This window comes from Protopterus annectens, chromosome 11.part0 (assembly GCF_019279795.1).
Source record: "Protopterus annectens isolate FY-2018-M chromosome 11.part0, PAN1.0, whole genome shotgun sequence".
Classification (NCBI taxonomy): domain Eukaryota; kingdom Metazoa; phylum Chordata; order Ceratodontiformes; family Protopteridae; genus Protopterus; species Protopterus annectens.
In genome coordinates this window covers 1,251,705,612-1,251,728,619 of record NC_056745.1, presented here as the reverse complement: position 1 = coordinate 1,251,728,619, position 23,008 = coordinate 1,251,705,612, and the positions used below count along the sequence as shown (strand labels likewise).

The 23,008-nt window shown below is 41.5% G+C and overlaps 1 protein-coding gene across 1 annotated transcript in view; it reads left to right on the top strand.

Annotated features, from left to right (window-relative positions):
- Positions 1-23,008, top strand: part of SCUBE1 (signal peptide, CUB domain and EGF like domain containing 1) — a 4,299,807-nt gene that overhangs the window by 881,635 nt on the left and 3,395,164 nt on the right. The window contains exon 5 of the mRNA XM_044087300.1: positions 21,021-21,146. Coding sequence (XP_043943235.1) covers positions 21,021-21,146 — 126 coding nt within the window. The remainder of the gene's footprint in view (positions 1-21,020; positions 21,147-23,008) is intronic.

The following is a 23,008-nucleotide window of genomic DNA, read 5'->3' as shown; positions in this document are numbered from 1 at the left end:
ACATGTTTTACTATTATAATTGTACTTCTTGTTTGTCATACATAGTGAAATTGTAAATGTAGATATTTACTGGAGCTTTTCTTTCCAGGCCTCACCTGAAAATGGGCCTTGTCTAGCTGGAATTTCACAGTAAATTAAGACCAGTAAAACATAATACTGGTGTTATTTCCCACAAATTACTTCCTAATGAATTTCTTGTAATTTTTTAAACTTTTACTTTTTTTTTTTCTCCTTAGCAGCAAAAAGTCTTTGTTTGCTGGTATATGATGTATCATTTTAAAGATGGTAATGAGCCAGTATGCTGAGGGATGCAACTTTATTTATTTACATTTCTTTGCCAGGATGATCCAACTGGACAGATCCCCTTTTCAGCACAGGCCCAGGGAAAAGATCTCCACATGAATTTACACAAAACAATAAATGCGATTTTATTAATACCATTTTCAACGAGTTGTGTAGCAGAAAATTCAGCAATTTATAAGTACGAGCAGCATGCATTTAGCAGAATTTAACTATAACAATATGAGTACACCTCACTTAGCGAATTGAGATAGATTTTGTAGATCACAAGAAGAATAAGATAGGTGAGAGTATGGATATAAAATAGTCAGATGAGATGATGTAGTAATGAGAAAGCATAGAATATCAGCTGGGTTCAAAGAAAAGAAAAACTGGAGGAGTCAATATAGGATTAAGTGAGATGAAATAGTATTTTAGCCAGGGGTGGAGCAAGAGCAAATCCGATTATTACTGAGATGCATCATTAGGACTTTTTAAAACGATTTGTGTGATGAGTCTGTTCTCATTGAGAATGGAATAGCATTTTACATTTTTTGAGATGTGCCATGAGAATAAACAGTCTCATGTTAATAGTTGATTGAGTCACACTCAGTAAGTCGTTATCAATTGATTGTAGGGTTCTATTTGGAATTTAAGAATATTGTCCAAGCTTCAACATTTTTCAGGGTTGTGGATTGGTGTACGTGTCATATTCAGTTGAGAGTAAGAGAAGCAGTGAGGAAATTCTAATCAGTGGAGTTTTTTTAGGACAAAGCAATAGTGCAACCTGTATGATATGTTCACTGTGAATTTTACAATTTTGTAGTATGCTCATTTGTGTAGTTTGTAGATTAATTATGGGGGTCTCGTACAGATGGGTTGGAGAACCATGGCAGGGACAGACTTTCTAGTCCAGGGGGGAAGTGGCTATACATACTTTTGTTTCTTCAGTTAAAAATGGATTAACAGATTAATTCTGTAGAGGACGCCACATTTTTGAAATGTTTCTTAGTTTTTTTTTTTTTTTATAAAGAAGATCAAGTTTAATATCTTCATCAATTACTACTCCTAATAGCTTGAAGTGTGAAACAATTTCACTTGTGTTGTTATTGGAAGAGATTGTGGTGAAACGGTTTGTCCTCTTGGAATGTTTTAGGAATAAAAAGGAGAAATTTATTTTTTTTGGCTGGGGGGCATTAAAAGACTTAGAGCCAATCCACTACAGAGAGTAGGGATTCCTGTGTTAGTTGCTGTCATTTTTCAATAGTTTTGAATCATCTGCATACTGTACTATAAAGGCACTTTTGGGATCGACTGTCTAGCCCAAGAGAGATGAGTCTTTAAAGAAGTTTAGGATGGAACACCATATCAAAAGCTTTAGACAGCTCAAGGAATGCTGTTGATATTAACATACTGGCATTATACTGCTAGTTAATGTGAGTAATGAAATTGAGAAGCGTGATGTTGGCACTGTGATATGAGTGGAGGCTGTGCTGGTTAGTAAAGAGTTGATCATTTTCCAGTAAAGATTTTAGTAGTTGGTGATGGATGCATTTCTGTAAGACTTTGGCTAGGGGGAGAGGATAGTGATGGGTCGATAGACGGTGAAGTTTGTATAGTGCCCAGCTTTGTGAAGTGGCAAAATGTGGGATTTCTTCCAGAAAAGAGGAACATAGCTCTCTTTCATGGAGTGGTTCATTAGAATACTTATTAGGCAGGCTACTGCATCTGCTGCTAGTTTGAAGTTTTTAGGATAAAGGTTATCTGGGGCAAAAGTGGTGAGTTTGTTTGAGGAAAAGTTTTTTCACGAAGTTTGTACATGTTTGACAGATATTGAGAGTTAAACAGACTCTCGTATAGGTGTAGAGATAGTTGTCTTTTAAGAGTGCGGTAACTGAGTGAAGAAAGTGTTGATTTGGCTAGCTATACTTTCTGTGAAGATGGTTGTTGTGGGAGTTGGTTGGGTGTATGTCCAAGGTGGATGAGTTTATTGATGACCAGAACATTTTAAAGTTAGTATGGACCTATATTTTGGTGACTGGCTTAGTAAAATTTATCTGAATTGATCTTATTTTTAGCCTGATTTCTAAGCCATTTGTAAATCTGGAGACTGGATTCATTTTTGTTTTGTTTTGTTTCCAGTAACTCCAGGCTTTGTCTCTATTTGTTATTGGTAACTTTTTGTTTGTTTTGGTAACCAATGAGCTGAGTTGAATGTAACTCTTTCATTTCTAACAGGGGCATGTTTGTTGAATGTATCTAAGAAAATGCTATTGAATGGGTTTTAGTAGTTGGCCACTTGATTAACTTTTAATGCACTGGTAAAGGTATCATCATCAAACTTAGTTGTGTCCTTCATATACTGTAGTTTTTTGTAATCTTGGGTGCACTTCATATGATTTATTGACTTTGCCCATATTTTGTTTTGTAACTTAGTACAGGTCCTGTGTTTTGCTTTTCACACTTTCTTACAGGCTTTTAAAAAATGCATGTAGGCAGATCACCTTTTGAAATTCCATTCACAAGTTCTGCATTATCCATGCAGTAACTGTATTATTTATCACAGCATCTTGCTGTATTGCCAAAATGTTTCGGATTTATTTCACCATTTTCTCAATTTCAGTCAAAGATGACTTTTCATTTTATAGTGATCCTGCTTGCTGCGGTGTTAAAGCTCTTATTTTCATCCCCCCTAAGTTGTTGATTTTTCTTGACATTTCTTTACCTGCCCCAAGTGAGGACAGCCCCCCTCCATTTGTCTTCTCTGTTTCCCTCCTCCCAGGTTTTGCTTAATCATAATTCTTGCATGCATCTGCTATATGCAACAGTACCTGCTTTCTCATTATCTGATGCTACTTCTACCTCCTCATTGTGTTTCTTGATTTGCTTAGCCTCAGTATAAACTCCCTTGATCATCTACTTTTGTAATCAAACAATCTTTCTTAATGCATGCAAGTGTATCATTGTTAGTGTTTGACTTCTTTCACTGACACTGCAGTCCTCTTTTCCCTTAAATGATTTACCAAGCTGCAATATTTTTTTCATTGTTACCTTTTTTATTAATTTTAGCAGAACAAAAAGACGTACTTGGCTTGTTTTTGGATTGCTTGAACTAGATAACTGTCAGTCCCCCCCCCCACTGTCAAGTAATTGTCTACTCCCAAGCATACATTTGCTGTATGCTATTATCTATAGTACTGTATTGTATGTTGAGTCCTGATGATAATTTTTTATCTGCTATTAGATGTACATTCTTCAGCCATTCAGCATCCGTTTTTGTAATCTCTTTCTTGTCGCAGTTTTGTGCAGGAGTTGACAAAAATTTTTTGTTGTCTGGATTTGTTTTCCGATTTTGCCCAGTCTGTGTTGTTTTTCTAGTCCCTTTGTTGAGCACTAGTCACTGATCTAGTTTATGCATCCTGTGAAGCTGATTCTTTCTTTTCCAGTGACCTCTTTGTTTTTCTTCTTTTTTTGCCCAGCTGTACATTTTATCTTCTTTATTTTTAGTCTTCTTTTTAGGGTGGCCGCAGTGGTGCAGTGGTTAGCGTTGCCACCTCACAGCAAGAGGTTCTCCGGTTCGATTCTTGGCTGGGGTGCCTTCTGTGCGGAGTCTAGATGTCCTCCATGTGGTCGCTTGGGTTTCCTCCGGGTGCTCCGGTTTCCTCCCACATCCCAAGGACATGCAGTAGATGGATTGGACACTCTAAATGGTCCCTAGGTGTGTGTGTGTGTGTGTGTGTGTGTGTGTGTGTGTGTGTGTGTGTGTGTGTGTGTGTGTGTGTGTGCCTTCTGTGGAAGGTTGGGCGCCAGGCTGGCAACTCGACACTGTAGAACTCCACTGCCAATCATGAGCGGACAGATGATCCGCTGTGGCGACCCCTAACCGGGAAAAGCCGAAAGAAGAAGATTTTTAGTGTTCTGTTTATTGGTTGAACTAGATGGACGTGTTCTCTCAATGGATCCTAATTCTCTATGACCTGTTCCTTCCCTTTTTGCTAATTCTTTGTCATTCAGGGTCTCTTTCCTCTGTACATCTGTGTTCTGTATTTCCATCAGGAACTACCTTCTTCATCATCAGAACTTTTCCATCTCATCTGTTTTGTCTTTGCTGTTGAGTGGTCCTCACTTTCCTTGTTTATATTTTAGAGAGCTAGTCTTTTTTTTTTTACTTTTACTTTTTGCTGTACATTCTTTGCCATTAATCTTCAGAAGTTTAATGCATATTTTTCATTTCATCTAGTTAGGCACTGTCAACTATTTTTTTCCTGAGTTCCATGTCCATTTGTAAAAGTTCTGATGCTACTTGTAGGCTTTTTGCAAGTGCCTTGTTATGGTTATCACTACGTGTGCTAGGTAGTACAGCCTGGAATTTGCTTCTCTTCTCAATCCGTTTATTATGTTACATTCCTGTCTGCTTTGATAAAACATGCATAAGGTTTGTCTGACATTTACACATTTGGCATTCCTTAGGATCAAGTCATTTGTAAAATTTCCACAGAACATTGTCTCTGCTGGACCTCTGGGCCCTTGTTTCTTTCCGGAGGGGGGTTATGTATTTACCCCACTGAGTTTAATAAAAAATCTTCTAAGCTCTGCTTCTGTGGTTCTATTATCCCTCAAGTACTTATTAAGATTGTTTGCGTGTATGTGGGTGTGTGAACTCAATTAATTTTTCAGTTTTTAATTTTTGTTCTATTTCATCCTTCTGTCCATACAACAGAGGAGGAGTTGATCCTCCATATTTTTCTCTCTCTTTGCTTACATATTTGCTGCTGCTAATTGATTTTGTCAGTCTTTTACCGATGGCTGTCTTGTATCTCTGAGGAATTCTGTGACCCTGGAAAGTTTCTCAGTGATGTGTCAGATTATTTCAACATCCTTCCTCATAATGTTAATTTTTTAGACAAGTAAATGCTGCTTTCTACTTTTGTCCACTTCTTTCTTGATGTTCTGTCTTCTTCCCTTTGGGCCATGTCTGAGGATAGGATTAAGCGGCAGTCTTGTTTTAGCTCTTCCTAGGAACTCCCAGTAAACTATGCTTTTGGCCTCCTTTGTACACATTTAACCTCGGGTATAACTCTGACAAGAAATTAAAATCTACTCATTCAGCTCCATCAGAAATCACAATGTGTTTTTTTTTTTTTTGTAAGCAGACCTGTGATAAAAAATATAACACAGAAGAAACTGTTCACAGCTAAACATCGTAACAAATATCTGAACCACAATACATTGCTGAAAACTCTATAGGAATTAATGAACTGATTCAAATGTCAGTTTGTTCAAAACCTAGAACTGTGTCACTCAAAACAAATTGATTAAGTGATACTGTCACTACAAGTACTGAAGTGTTAGATATTCCTTCATTTAGGTCATACCTATCTCTATCCAAATCATTGTTTTATGCTTATTTTTCCTCCAGAGTTTTACTAAATTTAGTATATTTCAGCTCTTAGTTTATTTTATTCACTCTTTCTCCTTTTGTATAACTGAAGCCTTTTTTTGTTTCACACTGCCAGTCTCTCCAGCTCTTATCCCAAAACAAAAAAAAATGAACATAAATTGATGGACTTTACTGTAAGAATGGAATTTGTGTATATTTAATTACAGTTCTCTTTAGTGTACATTGTGTTATGATTATGCAGTAATTGTGGAGCTTTTTCGCTGAAAATCTGCTTTGGCTCAGGTGAACAGCCTGGTGACCATCACATCATTTTTTTTGTACTATATGGTACTGCATTATCTTGACCTCTTTGGGATTGCATAGTACAGTACCACATATTTGTGATCTGTGTCATTGTGGCTTGCTGATCTTTGTCAGTTTGTGATAACTGACAGTGTCAAGTAATATATTTGTACTCTTTTCAATGCCTGTGGTGTGTTAGATGTTTTTGGTATCTTTTATACCTTTATGCTTGTTTTGATCACTCTTATAACATTCTGCCAACATGTGTTCTGCTTTATGACTGTTCTGTACTGGCCTGCTTCTTTCCTTGGAGTTGCTGCATATGTACATTGTTCTTTTATTTTACCACCATACTTCTGTTTTTCCATTATATTTTCTCTCAGTGTCTGAAGTTGTGCTGCAACATTATACCATATCAGACTGGGGTTGTAATATGCAAGTGTGAGTGCTGTTCTAGCAGCACAAATATGTAAAACAGCTGTTGTTTTGCTATGCATGTAACAGGTTGTGTTGTTCTGCATGTGTAAGATTGCTGCTGTATTGTGCATGTGTGAAAGTTGTGCTGTGAAATGCACATCTCTTAGTGCCTTTGTTGCATTATACAGTTGGAGTTTCCTTGTAGTATTCTGCTAATATCTTGCTGGTTTTGCAGCATTCTGCATATGCAAGAAAGCAAATGTGGTCCTTATTATGCATGGGTTGCATTGTTTTTGTGATGTATACAGTTGACATTGTGCCATTCTGTTATTATACATATAGTAGAATACTTTTTGTTATCCATCCATCCTTAATGCGTGTTTCCCATTTTGCATATGGGGGTCGATGTGTTAAAAGTTTTGTTGTGATGTCTTGCATTTATAAAAATACTGCTGTGATGTTAAACTTGTCATTGGCCTGGTGTGGTGTTATGCATATATCAGAGTGCTGACGTATGGCTTCACCTGTTATTCATTTGTATCATACATGCTGTCCCAAAGCACTCTGCTATACACTAAAATACTGTTTCTGAATTACACTACACTATTCTGTACTGGCCTGTTATGACTGTTCTGTACTGGCCTGCCTCTTTCCTTGGAGTTGCTACATATGTACATTGTTCTTTTATTTTACCACTATACTTCTGTCTTTCCATTATATTTTCTCTCAGTGTCTGAAGTTGTGCTGCACCAGTGTTTCTTCATCAGAGCCAGATGTTTCATTCTGTCATGAAGTACTGCTTTCATGTTCATGTTGTAGATACTAACTAGATTTATGTTTCCAGTAAATATTCAGAAATGGCATTGTTTTTCTTTTCTATATTTACCCATACTGTAATCATTTTGCATCGGTTTGACAAGCTGGATATTTTTTCCAGGTTTGTTAAAAATTGTTAATTATGCTGTAACATGTTTTGCTGGGCCATTGGTAATTATAAAGTATGCTGTACTGTAAACTTAGATATAAACTTGCAAGTGTTTTGCTTTTCAGATTGTTACATATTGTTATGTAGTGTGTTTTTGTAAGAGTAAATTAAAGTAAATTAACACTGCATTTTAGCAGATAGTACTTTAAAATGTTTAAGTGTGAATTGATGTGAGGTTCTAAATGTTATTTACTTACTTTTGATAACAAGGTAGGTGCACTTTCCCAGGGACCCTTTTTGGCACAACCCATGATGTTATGGCTAATGGAAAGCAAATATACAGTTTACAACAGAATATAACAGAAAGCAGTATATAACACAATCAACTTGCACAATTATGAGGTTTCCAATTCCGTGGAAAACAGTAGAACATGTAGTATACCAGTACCATGCAACTTTACAGCTACATGTTAGAACTTACATTGCATACACTTGGACATCTTTGACTTTCTTACAGAGTGACACGAAAGGAGATGCTGCCAGCCCAGCTATCTGGAATTCTGTAAATAATTATATGTCATTTGTGAATGTCAATTTGATTCATATGCTTGTGTTTCAAATGTATTAGAACTGTATGTTATGTGTGTGTGTGTCAGCTACTTGGGCAGGGACATGAAGCACTGGTTGGACAGAGAGAGTGTTGGAAGTCTTAGCTTGGCCTCTCAACTGAGATCTCATCTTTATAGCTGTGCCAGTGGGGAGCCTTACTGGGGATCTGGAGAAAGAGGGAGAAACCAGCTCTGGACTGACTGTGGTCTGTGTGCGCTCTTAAGGGAAATTGAACTTGATGTAAAGAGTTGCATCTGGAAATATTGTGTGTTAACCTGTCATCCCCCCAATGTATGTCCCCAACTGGTGTTAGTGGTGAGGATTGATTACTGGAATAGTGCTGGTGTGTCATATATATTGGTGGGCAGTGGTGGGATATCCACATCACATATATTGGGATTCAGTGGTGTGGATATTGAATGCCTGTAGCCTGTAAACAGTGGTCACTAAGAAGGTGTTTGTACTCTGTCAGCCACACAATGAATATTCAGAGTTTCATATCACAGTAGTTCATTTTTTTTTTGTTAGCTTAGTCAGGGAGAGCAGTCAAGGATGTCAGCAGAGGAGTCTGGCAAGCTGATAAGGAGCCATTTGGCTGACATGCCAAGACAAAGGACTGGTGCATGCCAACCTGATTAAAGCAGAAATAATTGCAGCCTTAGTCACAGCTGCATCACAAGCCAGGAACCAGGAGGACAGTCAGACTGGTCTTGGGAATGTACAACTCCCACAAAATGTACAGTTCAACCTTTCCACAGCAGACTTAAAAATCCATCTGGAGTTAGAGACTTGAACTGGAGGCCAAATGTTTGGAAATACAATCAGCAGAGAGACTGAGACATCTGGAGGCTGAAGAAAATGAGAAACTGAGGCTTTTGGAGGCTGAAGAAAAGGAGAGGCAGAAATGAATGGAATTAGAATCAGCAAAGAGACTGAGACATCTGGAAGCTGGCGAAAGAGAGAGAGGCAACATGAAAAGGAGATGCTCTCTGCCAGGGTCATGGAGGTAATGAAAAAGGGCGTAACCGAACCCCAGAAGCAACAAAGGTCAGTAAAGTTCTTCCACAATTTACAGAGGATGATAATTTTGATAGTTTAATTCATATGTTTGAAAGGGTATGTAAACAGTATAATGTTGACAAAGGGCTCTGAGTATGGTTCCTGACCCCCTTACTCCATGGTAAAGCTATAACTGCTATTTCTAAATTGTTTGATACTAATTGCTTACATTATAATACTGTCAAGAATTGTTTATTAGAGTGTTTTAAGTTGACACTTGAAGCTTATAGGAAAACTTTTGTGAGTATAGACGCAAGGCAGATGAAAGTGTGTGTGAATATATTGCTGAACTAAGCACTTATTCTCATAGGTGAGTGGGTGTCAGGTCAACACTTTTGAAGGGCTGGCAGACCTTTTGGTGAGGGAGCAAGCCCTTGGAACTTTGCTTGAGGACATGAATCTGGTTAGCAGATAGAGAATGTAGCACAGCAGATGAGTTGGGGAAAAATGGAGTCCTATACCTAGCAAGCAAGGCATCACTGCACAGGAAAGGGATTCCTGGTGCTGCACATGGGTCTAAGGGAACCCATGTTGGGAAGCCTAAACCACCCCAACCGAGTCTGTCAGTAGCAGGGGAAGCCACTAGTTCAGGTACATGGCCAGAACCAATGCTTAAATGTTTAAATGTTTTAAATGCAACCAGTGGGGCCATGTAGCATATAGATGTCCACAGAGGCAAGGTGGAGAACAAAAGGTGGGAGAGCCAGTAAATGGAAATGACAGAATGCTAATAGTAAGCTGTTTGGAACTACTTCAAGAAGTTATAGCATATCTTAGTAGATGGGAAACGGGCCACTGCTAAGAGAGACACAGCCTCTGACCTAACCATTGTGAAGCCTACAATTGTTAAAGAGGAGCACTATTTGCTTGGGCAGTCTACCCCAGTCAGAGCTTTAGGAGGGACCCCATTCCAAATACCTTTGGCTTGGGCTCACCTTGACTGGGAGGGTGGAAAAGGAAGCAAGCAAGTAGTTGTGTTTGAGGATATCCCTGCAGATGTCCTGATAGGGAATGATTTTGCTAATGCAGTACCTTGTGTGCATGCAGTTACATGCAGTCAGATTTGGGGACAAGCATGTGGGTCTGGTAGCCTAATGGGGACCCAGACAGACCACAGACTAGAAGTGAGGACTGGTGTGAGGGTTACTTCAGAGAGGGAGCTACCCTGTAGCAGTGAGACTGAAGGTGAGCCACAACTGCTGGTGGGTACTGATGTTTCCTTGGACAGAATGACTACAAGGGCAGAGGTGAGTAGTAGTACCCAGACTGACAGTGAGACACCGCTGTCAGAGAATAACAGACTTCCTGTGGAGCGGGAGCTGGGAAGGGTTACAAAGAGAGAGTTGAGACAGGCTCAGCTCTCAGACCCAACATTACAAGGGTGAGGGAGGTAGCTAGTAAGCCACCCAATTATCAAAGAAAGGGGGGAATCTGTATACTGGGACAAAGGGTTACTGTATACAGAGTGGACCCCTGAGAGAGGGCTAGAGTGTGAGAGAATACAGCAGTTGGTAGTGCCCAGAGCCTACAATCTGGCACTTCTAGGCATAGCCCATGATATTTCCTTTGCAGGTCATATGGGCATAAAGTGTACAAAAAGATGTATTATTTCTGAACTTTTATTGGCCTGAGATTTCCAGAGATGTAACAGTGTACCTCAGTACCTGTGAGCAGTGCCAAAAGGTAGGCAAGGCAGGAGACAAGGTCAAGGCTCCTTTGATCCCTTTGCCTATGATTGAAGAGCCATTTTGGAGGGTAGCTATGGATATTGTGGGGCCTCTTGAGTACCCCAAGTTCCACAGGGAAGACGTTTATCTTACTGGTAGTAGAATATGCTACCAGGTACCTTGAGGCTGTGTCTGTCTTCTCCATGAAGGCAGAAAAGGTGGCAAATGCTTTGTTAGAGATTTTCAGCAGGGTAGGTTTCCCAAAAGAAATACCGACTGACAGAGGTGCCAATTTCATTTCAGATCTGCTGGCTTGTTTGTGGAAACACTGTGGGGTGAAGCACCTAAAGACCATCCCCTACCACCCCCAGACTAATCGACTGGTAGAGAGGTTAAACTGTACACTAAAGACCATGCTACGGGCATTTGCAGACAAGTTTAAGAGGGAGTGGGACAAACATTTGTGCCATCTGTTTGCTTACAGGGAGGTGCCCCAGGAATCTACAACTTTTTCACTCTTTGAGTTGCTGTGTGGGCATAGGGTGAGGGGCCCTCTAGATTTGATTCATGATGAGTGGGAGGGTGTGTGAGAATCCCACAAGGAGTCTATTGTGGCATATGTCCTAACCCTCAGGACAAGGCTCAAGGAACTCATGGGCTTGGCCCAGGAGAACCTGGCAGAAGCCCAGCAGCAGAAAAAGGTCTGGCATGATAGGAATGCTCGAGCTAGAGAGTATGTTCTGGGGCAGCAGGTCATGGTTCTCATTCCTGTCAGACACAACAAGCTGCAGGCAGCTTGGGAGGGACCCTTTAAAGTGGTAAACAAGGTCGGTGATGTTAACTATGTGGTAGAACTACTAGGCAGGAGGCAGGGTCACAATTGGTAGCTTAACATGTTGAAACCTTACCATGATAGGGAGGTCCTATGGCTACAGGGAACCAGCCAGCCAAATCCCAAATTACTGTGGTGGAACCTAGGGTTGCAGGCATATGATAGGACAGTGCAGCACTGTACTGGGATTAGCAATGCCAAGGCAGCTGGAATCCCATGACAGGGAATGGGGTAAGGTATTCCCAGATAGGCTCAACCCTCTCAAGCAACATTTTTCAAGGGTCACTTGAAAAACTAGCTTGTCTTTGGGGGGGGGGGTGTCATGAAAGAAAATACTGCAAGCCCAGCTATCTGGAATTCTGTAAATAAATATATGTCATTTGTGAATATCAACATGATTGATATGCTTGTGCTACAAATGTATTAGAACTGTATGCCATGTATATAGCAAACTGCTGGTACATAAGTGTGTGTTGAAAAGGGTTGTAAAGTATTGAGCTTTAAAAATGTATCCACAGTGTACCCTACTGGAACACAACAAAAATGTGCATACACTATTGTAACTGTTTAGATGTATATATTTTAAAAGGGGAACCTGGAATACAGAAGGTTAACTTGCAAAACTTCAGAAAAATAGTTGAAATTAAATTACTTTATAGCCACACTGTAAAGAAGGATGCTATCTTTCAGTTTCAGTGCAGTAGCAGATAGTGTCTAGAACTAGAAGTTCACTGTATTGTCTTGGGAGTGTTTTTATTGTTTTATGACTTCCAGGATCTGCCTTAGATCTAAGATAAGCCCTTGTTTATGTATTTTCACAGGTAGATGCAAAATGCTACCAGCTGCATCAATGGTTGATGTTCTGTAGTCCTATCTCATCTTCATTCTTACATATGGGTTCGGAGCCGATCCTCGGCTCCGACTTGGCCTATTTACAAGCTGGAAGTCTTCTAGTTGGCTCGTGGCTAGGTATGTATACCATGGTGCACCAGTACAATCCCCAGATCTCGTTTGCAGCATTGACGAGTTCGGTTGTGCTTCTCTTTGGCTCTGGCTAAGTGTTGCATTTACTTAAATTTATTCAAAAATGTATGGGACTGTTTTAGTTTAAAATAGAAAAACTGTTACTGTATCATTGTTTAGTCAGTTAGCGTAGTTTGCTATTAGAATAGTTAGCTTTATACTTATGTTATTTGATGCAATCTTTGGCATTTTGGTCTTTGAATTCTTAGTATTGGTATCCTGTGTGCTGGTTTTTCATGTCTTAATAGACTTAGTATTTGTAGGTGCCTTTTGCGCTTTGTTAGATTGTGTGTTGTCAGTAGGCAAAGTCAAGTTTTTGGCGGTTTCCCGCTTGTTGAATTGTTATTGTTGTCATTGTTAACAGAACTACGTTATGTTATTTCTTAGTCATAAGTCTGAGTTTTTTGTGGATCCTCCCTTGTTTTGTTGGTTACTGTTGTTAACAGAACTAGGTTCTGTTTCCCTTGTTAATATTTCTGTTAGAGTGTGTGAAAGTCTCTGCTTACTGTTAACTTTCTAGGTCAGTTTGTAGTTAGAAGACCTAGCTTCTCCATTTCCCTTCCTGCCTGGGCTAGGCCCATTTAAGTTAGAGGACCTAGTCCTCGTGGTGTCTTTCTCTTTCCTGCAGGACTAGGCCCGTTTAAATTAGAGGACCTAATCCTCCTCCTCCTTCTTCTGTGTGTGTGTATGTGTGTGTGTGTGTGTGTGTGTGTGTGTGTGTGCTCATCTCTGTGAGAATGTCTAAAGAGCGTAAGGATCATAAGCCATCTGGCTTTAAGAAATGTATTAAATGCTCACAGAAGATGTCCATAACAGCCACAGTAACTGCATTTACTGTTTGGGGCCCATCCATTTACAGGAGACCTGTTTAGTTTGCCACTCTTTCAGTCCTAGGGTGTTTGTTGCAAGAGAGAGAAAAAACAAGCTCATCCTAAAAGGTCGTCTTAAATCTTCTTTTGAGGAAGATCTGTCTAGCTCTTCTTCTTCTTCCAAATCTACAAAGGGAAAGTCTAAGTCCTGTAAGAGGCCTTCCCTGGCACCAGCTAGTGTCTCGTAGCCACCTCTTAAAATCACCAAATCAGACAAGTCCACTGTCTCATGGGCTCCACAGAGTTCGGTGCCAACTGAGAGCAGTACTGTGATTACAGGGTCGGTTCCAAGTATTTCAGAGCCGACCACTGAGACCATTTCACGGAGACAGTCTATGGAACCTCTACCAGTCTCCCCTATATTGAAGTCTCCAATACAGCAGAGATCCCGCTCTCCTAATCTGTCATCCAGGTCTTCCCGGAGCTTATCAGAAGAAGATGTGGAGAGGGTAGTGCTGAGACTGTTGACGTCATCTGCCTTACTTAAATTGTTGTTGGCTCCGACCCAGTCTGTTCTGGAGCCACTTGAGTCCGTTAAGCCCCCTTCAATCATTCTTCCTCCAAGCCATGCTGGTCTTTCGGAGCCAGAGTGTTTGGTACCACTGGTTGAACCTTTGGCTCCAGCTCCCCCTGTGGCTGTTTTGGAATAGTGTTCTGCTCCGACACTCTTGGTGCCATCTGTGATGTCTAGGAGCTGAAGCTCCCCGGTTGGCTCCGACGGGGATGCTTGGAACCGAACTTCTTTGGTTCTGAGTCTTCCTCTCGGCGCGGCAGCTAGGGTGAGTTCGGATCCTATGTCTATCTCAGAGCTGATGGCTCTGGAGCCAACGGCATCCTTGGCCCCCTCTGAGCAGGGGAGGTCTTCGGAGCGGAGAGGTTGGCATTTGAGATGATGAGTGTGCTGCCCACATTGGCAGCTCCTACCAAGGGTACCGACACTCTTTCCCCTAAGGCACCTACTTCTGTCTCAGCTCCTACTCACTCCTTGGACAGCAGAGATCCTCAGCCTCAGGAGCCACCGGCTGGTGGCCCCCACTCTTCTGAGACCTCCACAGAAGAGAACATGTAAGAGGAAGCATGTAGACACCCAGGATGAGTCTCTGGCCTCTGATACTGACCTCGAGGAGGCAGAAGGGTCCCCCAAATCATCCTCTGATGATGTCTCCTTCGTAGACATCCTGGAAATCCTTAAACAGAGGTGCGGCTGGCCCACTGTCACCCCTTCTGATGAGGAGTCAGTGTACCTGAAGGCTTTTGGATCTCAACCTTCAGCCACTTGGATGTCTCCACCCTTTGACGAACTGACGGAGCTAGTTAGTCAGAAGGTAACGGATACTCCTGATGCCATGGAGCCAGTCCCCAGGAGACTGAATAAGTTTCTTTCTGCCCCCCCCCCCCAGAAAAGGATTTTTTGTCTAAAGGTGTTCCCGTAGATGCCATGGTGGTGACGGCAGCCACTAAGAAGTAGCTAGCTGAGACTTCTTCTTCTGTTCATCCGCCGAATAAGGAGTCTCGAACGATGGACAGATACGGGAAGCGTATCTTTTCTTCAACGGCATTTACCCTTAGATCACTGAACTACCTTACTCGCTTCACGAGGCTTCAGAGAGATATCCTTAGCGTTAGGAGATTCTCTATAAGGTACATGTACTGAGGAAGTCCCTGACAAGGTGTCTGCCCAGTTGTCTACCTTGAATTCTATTGTCAACTCTTCCATGCGGTTTATTTTGTATGCAGCCGATGGAGCCAGTAGAGCAGCGGGTTCAGGAATTTCCCTAAGGCATCATTCCTGGATGCATTTGTGTAAATTTTTGGAACCGTTAGTCTACCTTTACCAACGCCCCCTTCGATGGTTCCTCATTATTTGGACCCAAGGTAAAGGACACTCTCACCCGGTGCGAGCAAGAAGGAAAAACACTCTCTGCCGTGGGAGTACATTTTACTATTCCCTCTAGACCATACCCTAAGGGTCAGAGGGGTGGTAAGATGTGGTTCAATAAGTCCCAGAGATTTTTCCAGGATGCACAGGGTGACTCCTCCTTCAGAGGCAGAGGAGGAGGAAATGGTAGAAGTTGCCCTAGATGCAGGGGCAGTCCGCAAAACCAGGGAGGTCGCAATTCCTTTTGGGGCCGGCCTTATCAGCACTCCTGATGTGGGGCCCGACTGTGCTTCTCTGGGGCAGGTCAGTGGTCGCATTTCTTTGTATCCAGAAGCCTGGATGGGTATCACTCAAGACAAGTGGGTACAAAGAATTATTACCGGAGGTTATGTCATACCCTTTTCTCTTCCACCCTTTGTTCCCAAGAGGATCCCAGCTGTTCCACCCAATCACATGGATCAGGCAACTGTGGAGGTCAACAAGTTGCTATCAAAAAGAGTCTTCCAAACCATCCCAGCAGACCAAATAGGATCTGGAACTTACTCCAGATTCTTTTTAGTGCCAAAACGTACAGGGGACTGGAGGCCCATTTTGGACCTCAGCAGACTGAATGAATCAGTAAAGAAGGACAAGTTCCAGATGGTGACACTGCAGTCTATACTCCCATTATTAGGGAAAGACAATTGGATGTGCTGAATAGATCTCCAAGACATCTACTATCACATAAAAATGGACAGGGCGTCGAGGAGTCATCTACGCTGCCGGCTGGGAGCCAGTCATTACCAGTTTCGTGTTCTGCTCTTTGGTCTCACCACAGCCCCCAGGGTGTTCACCAAATGTATGGCAGTACTGACAGCTCACCTGAGATGTTGAGGATTCCAGGTTTTTCCGTATCTGGACGACTGGCTCTTGACCGCCCCAACCAGGCATCTACTTATTCAGACCAGGGACGCTACTAGTCAGCTTTGTGCCCAGCTGGGAATTTCTATAAATTGGGAAAGATCTGCCTTATTACCATCTCAATCTGTGATTTTTATAGGCGCAGAGATAGACACAGTAGACATGGTGGCTCGTCTTCCTGCCAAAAGGGCACAGAATCTGGTTCTTCAAATTCGGCATCTTCTCCCCTTATGAAAGGTCAAAGCCAAGACTATTCTTCAGCTTCTAGGGACCATGGCTTCCACCATATTACTAGTACCACTAGCCAGGCTACACATGAGAATTCTTCAGTTGCTCCTGTCGTCCTAATGGTCTTTTCTACACCTACCATTATCTCGCATTCTGCTGACAGAATCTTGCAAGAAGGACCTCCTTTGGTGGACACTACTCAGTCAGTTAACCACAGGCGCTTCATTTGTTCCACAACAACCCGTTGCCCCTGTGACCACGGATGCCTCAGAGATAGGGTGGGGGGGCATTATCTCGGCAGGACTGTCTAAGGCACATGACAAGATCACGAGGATAACCTGCATATCAACGTTCTAGAGATGAGGGTGGTGCTCCTGGTGTTGCAAGCACTCCATGACCTTCTGCATCTAGGGACTATTGCAATACAATCAGACAACATGTCGGTACTATGGTATATCAACAAACAGGGCGGAACCAAATCTTACCCACTCTGTTGAGAGGCCATGCAAGTTTGGAAATGAGCGATATCTTCCCAGCGTTTTCTGGTGGCAACGCACATTCCAGGGACAACCAACATGATAACCGACAAGCTCAGCTGGGCAATCCTGATGCCTCACAAGTGGTCTCTGAAACAGGAAACAGCAGAACAGATTTTCCGCAGATGGGGACAGCCTTGCTGTGAACTCTTTGCCAGCCCAATCAATGCCAAATGCAGCAGCTACTTCTCCCTCATCCCCCCTCCGGGGGAGTCACCGAGAGAAGCACTTGTTCACGATTGGCCCCTGGGTCTCCTGTATGCTTTTCCTCCCTTTCTTCACATTCCCAAGGTTATTCAGAAAGTGAAATGGCTGGGAAGGAAACTTATCCTCATTGCTCCTTACTGGCCTTGTCAGGTTTGGTTCCCATTTCTCGGGCTTCTTCTCCTAGACGATCCTTGGATTCTGGAACCAGCTCCAGACCTGTTGACTCACATGTCAGGTTTGCTTCATCCCTCCTTAAACACCCTGAATTTGACAGTGAGGCTGCTCCAGTTCCATCCCTAGTCAGGCTTCATGATTTCTCACCCTCCGTGACTCATATCCTTACGTCTTCTCATAAACCTTCCACTAGGCGACTATATTCCAGTAAATAGAGAAGATTCTCTATCTGAGTGGAGAGAATGAATGTTGATCCTTACACTGCCTCCATTCCAGTGGTTTTGGAATTCCTTTCTGAGCGTTTTCACCAGGGATCTGAGGTTGGCATTATCAGAGTTCAATTGGCAGCAATTTCAAATTTTCATCTAGGTTTTCAAGATTCTAATCTGATGTTGCATAAGCTGTGCAAAACTTTCCTTAAAGGTGCCACTTTAAGACCCCCCTTTCAAGAACCTGTTGCCTCATGGGATTTAAATTTTGTGTTATCCAAATTAACTTCTCCACCCTTTGTGCCTTCTCATTCATCCTCTTTGAAATTTCTGTCTTGGAAGACTTTGTTTCTGGTGGCTATCAGGTTGGCCAGACGGGTGTCAGAGTTGCAAGCATTGTCTGTAAAACCCCCCTTATCTGATTTTTCACAAAGACAGGGTGTCCCTTTGTACTAATCCCTCCTTTGTCCCCAAGGTCTGTTCCCATGCCACCTTGAATCAAGCCATAGAACTTCCAGTGTTCTTTCCAAATCATTCCAACGCAGCTGAATACAGGTTTCACCAGCTGGATGTCCGTAGACAATTATGTTTTTATTTGCACCGGACTAAGGAAATCAGGAAATCAGATCAGTTATTAATTTCCTTCTCTGAATCTAGGTCAGGCTCACCAGTTTCCAAAGTAACACTTTCTAATTGGATTTCTGTCTGTATAGCTCATGTTTACAATTTTGAGGGTAGACCTTTACCCTTTAAAATCAAGGCTCATTCTACCAGATCTCAGTCTACCTCTGCAGCCTATCAAGCCAGGGTCCCACTTGATAATATTTGTGCAGCAGCTACGTGGGCTACCTCTCACACTTTTATTACTCATTACAAATTGGATTTAACCTCCAGGGGTAGAGCATCATTTGGTTCCACAGTACTCAGGAGTATTTTTCCTTGAGCCACCCAAGAATAAGGTGCTAGGGGCGCTGTCCCATATGTAAGAATGAAGGTGAGATAGGACTACAGAACATAAAGAAATTATGTACTCACCATAATGTTCCATGTTTGTAGTCCATCTCAACCTTCATTCTTACGAACCCACCCTCCTACCCCCAGCCTGGAAGTTCCTGGAAACAGAAAAAGATTATTATCATTGTTTTATGGAGACCTTTTAGTATTGGCTTCTTTTGTATATTTGTTATCTCTCATAGTTAGCAGCAAACAAGATCTGGGGATTGTACTGGTGCACCATAGGATACCTACCTAGCCATGAGCCAACTAGAAGACTTGCAGCTTGTAACTAGGCCGAGTCGGAGCCGAGGATCGGCTCTGAACCCATATGTAAGAATGAAGGGTGAGATGGACTACATACATGGAACGTTATGGTGAGTACATAACTTCTTCTTTTTTTTTTTTTTTTTTTTTAACCTTGGATAGAATCAGATACATAACAGGACATGATGTCATCCTGCAAGCTGTCTCATCAGTAATATTTGAGATATTAATTTAAAAACTCTCTGAGAGACTGAGTATTCTGTATTTTTCTTTGACCTGACAACATCAGCTGGCGTACCCACTCACCACATCTACCTTACTTGCTCTGTAAGTAGGTTAACTAGGGTGTAGTAATTCTCTTAGATTCAGTCAGGAATATAGTAGAGTATAGTTCAGATGTTTTCTTTGAGTCTGTCCTGCAGTAATGTTAAATATTTCCTTGGATTTTGAACTCTGATGTTACTGTGATTATGTACTGAATATTTTCTTGTTCTTTTATTTTTTATTATTAAATATATTTAAACTTTTCATTGTGGCTGATATTTGTGAGACATATTTAAGTTCTGAGAGCAGTTGAATATTTATTTGGTGACACTGTGGGCCACTCCTAATAGCCTTGCTCTTGGTCAAACTACCATTTTTATTAACAGTAACATTACACAGTAAGTTTGGACACCCTTTTTTAAGGGCCTTAAAGTAGCTGATAAAGAGTTGGCTGGTGGCAGTAATAACTACCTTATAGTTTGGGGAGAAGGGGGCATAGCTAGTAAACCTGTGCCAGTCTTTTCCAGATGTGTGTATGTGTGTGTTTGTGTCTCTGTCGGTGTAAAACAAATCTCCAGGAACGTGCGTCAGCTACTTGGGCAGGGATACGAAGCACTGGTTGGACAAAGAGATTGTTGGATGTCTTGGCTTGGTCACTTAGCTGAGATCTGAACTCTACAGCTGTGCCAGTGGGGAGTCTTATTGGGGATCTGGAGAAAGAGGGAGAAACCAGCCCCGGACTGACTATGTTCTCTGTGTAGTCTTAAGGGACATTGCTCTTGATGCAAAGAACTGCATCTGGAAATATTTTGTGTGTACCTGTCATCCTCCCAATGTACGTCCCCCACTGGTGCTAGTGGTGAGGATTGAGGCTCTTTGATGACTGGGCCAATGGTGGAGAGATATGTTTGTATGTTTGCATGTCTGTCTGGGTTAGGTTTTATAAATTGGGAGTATATGTAATTCACAATCATTTTTTTGACCAACATGTAGCTAAGATAATAAAAAAATCATTCTGTGTCACCTAGCTTATAGACTGGGGTATGGCATCCAGGTACAAGGAAGTTATTGTACCCTCTGCTCAGGCTTTATCAGATCTGTCACTGAATACAGTGCTCCCTTTGGCATTTATCTAACCAGTCACTTGCAGTAGTACACTGATTGCCTGAAGGCTGGGTCTCTTTATTCAGTCTCCTGAAGGCTGCTGAGAGGGGATCTTTGCCTGGCTTATAGGGCTTCCACAGACCCAGCCCTGATGGATTTGCTGCACATGCACAAAACAAACAGCACCAGAAACACTAGCTCCAGGGATCTGAACTTCACTTGTCACATAAACAGAATGTGCTGGAGATACCAAAGGATCCGTGCAATATGGAATAGGCTCCCCATCCATGTAAAACAGAGTTCACCCGTGATCCTGTTCAAACAAAACCTTGACAACTGGATGGGAAATTTTAAATTTACCTTTGGTATGGCTCCCCATGCTCATTTTGGGTAGAGCCAGTCAATAAGAAAAGTATTATCTTAACTAACACCCCACTTTTACAAATCCTTAGATACCTTCCTACTAACATCCCCCCCCCACATCCCCACCATATGATACTTGGGATCCAGCTAAGAAGATACCAGATGATACAAATAAAATATTGCAAGTTAAGGGTCATAGTGGTCGTTAGCCTACTAACAGCCTTTGTAGCGATGAATCTAAACTTTGTACTTTTCTGTGCTGCATGTAGACTGTAAAAGTAATATAACATTGAAATTTATTTTGTAATAAAAGTAATTTTGTTAATATGATAAATGTGGGTGTATTGTAACTTTAACGGTTCCCAGTTCATGTTGTGTCTAATGTATTATGTGTAGACTTTGACTTTTTAACCCCAGTTTTAGTGTGCTATTTTGGCATATGGAATGAATCCAACCCTAACTGAGTGGCTAACAGTGGTTAAAGGGCTGTGAATAATCTGTGTATAATATAATTTGTCTCTCTGTTTTCCCAGAAGGCATGAACTGTATGAACAAAGAACATGGTTGTGCACATATCTGTCGAGAGACACCAAAGGGTGGTCCTGCATGTGAATGTCGGCCAGGCTTTGAACTTGCCAGGAATCACAGGGATTGTACATGTAGGTGCCATGTAACCTTTTTTTTTCAACCTGTTGGTCTGAATAAAACTGTTTCTGAGAAATCAAGAAGTGATAATGTTTCTGAAAGAAGTTGTATTCTTAGTGTTATGTTCCAGGATGAATTGAAGGGAGTATTTAATTTAAGGCTTTGATTATATAATGGTGTTCATTCATTAATCAGGTATGTGAACTGGCCTTTTTTGAACCCACTTTGGCCATGATCTGGGCCAGAAGAAGAAGGGTAGATGCAACATTTTAATAAATGTGATAGATAGATGACATATATATCTAACCAGACACTTGTAGTAGTTGGAATGCCACAAAGGTTTCTTATTGCCTAAGAGGCATATATTAATTGTACAACAAATAAAATCTGTGTTTTTTTTAGTATATATAGTTGGAAGGTGGGTGAAAAAAATCTGCCAAAAAAAGGTGTGAGCATGCAGACTTCACCAGCAGTTACTGGAGGTTAGGATTTAACTCTGAACACTAGAACTGTGAGCCACAGCATTTTCCATTAATCTTCATTTACTTAAAGGTCATCTGCCGCATATGCTGATTTGTATCATCTAGTTTCTTCTTAACTGATATTTTTAGCTATAATTCTGAACTGCAGAACACCAAAGTGAATTTTGCTACCCTACCCCCAATTCCCACCCACCCCAGTGCATTTACCTTTATAGTCACTTGAATCTCTTCCCCATCCCCTCAGCCAATCCCTTTTCATTGCCCCTCCCCTCCTAGTTGCGATTCAATTAGTTACCCCTCCTCTTCTCTATCCCTTACCTGACTGCACTCTCAGATATAATTTGTCTCCAAACTCTCTCCCATTTACTCTGTTTCCTCCTCTAAAACCTGTCCTACTCTATTTAACCATGACTCTTCCACTTCCACTCACCTCCTCTACATGTATTCTCCTCCTAACTTTCTATAATGCAACCTCCTGTTCCTCTACCAAACTATCCCCCTCATTCTCCCTCCCCTCCTCCTCCACTCTCTCCCTTCCCGACCCTTTGACACTCCACTTTTATTTCATATCCCCCTCCCTACTTCAACCAAACCCATTTCATTACTTTAAATTAAAACTCCTCACAATTTCTTTAAAACCTCTTGCTACCAAATCAAAACTGTATCTCCCTCTAACTTCATGTCACAATCCAAAGTTTCTCCTCCTCTCTCCCTCTTCTTGGCTTGCTCTAGCAGGTGACATCCACCCCAACCCTGGGCCCACAACCAGTAATAATCTCTCTCCCCCTACCTCCTCAATTAAAAACAGCCACAAATACCTCAAGTTCATTACCATTAACACCCAGAGTATAAATAACAAAATAACAAACTTCCATGCTTGGCTAAATTGCACTGTACCTGATATAGTAGCAGTCACAGAAACATGGCTAAAACTACACATTACTAACTCTGAGATTGTACCACCTGGCTTTCAAGCTCTTCGATTCGACCGCCAAAACAACAAAGGAGGTGGAGTTGCCTTAATCTACAACTGCCTGCTGAATCTCTGTCCTTACCAGAATCCCATTTCTCAGTTTAATAATGCCGAACTAATCATAGGAATCCTCAAAATGAACAACTTTAAAAGTATCTATATTATAACCATCTATATTCCCCCTGGTGACAACACTTCCACCCTAGAGAATGTTCTCTTATGGGCCTCAAACAACATCAAACTTGAGACTTATATGCTAGGTGATATCAACATCGACTGGAATAAAATTAATAACAATACTCCCACTCTATCAATCTCTATAATTTTACTCAACTAATAAACGACATTACCAGACCTAACAAAAACAACCCCCCAGGGTCCATCCTGGAATGGATCTTAGTCAGCCACCCTAATAAGATCT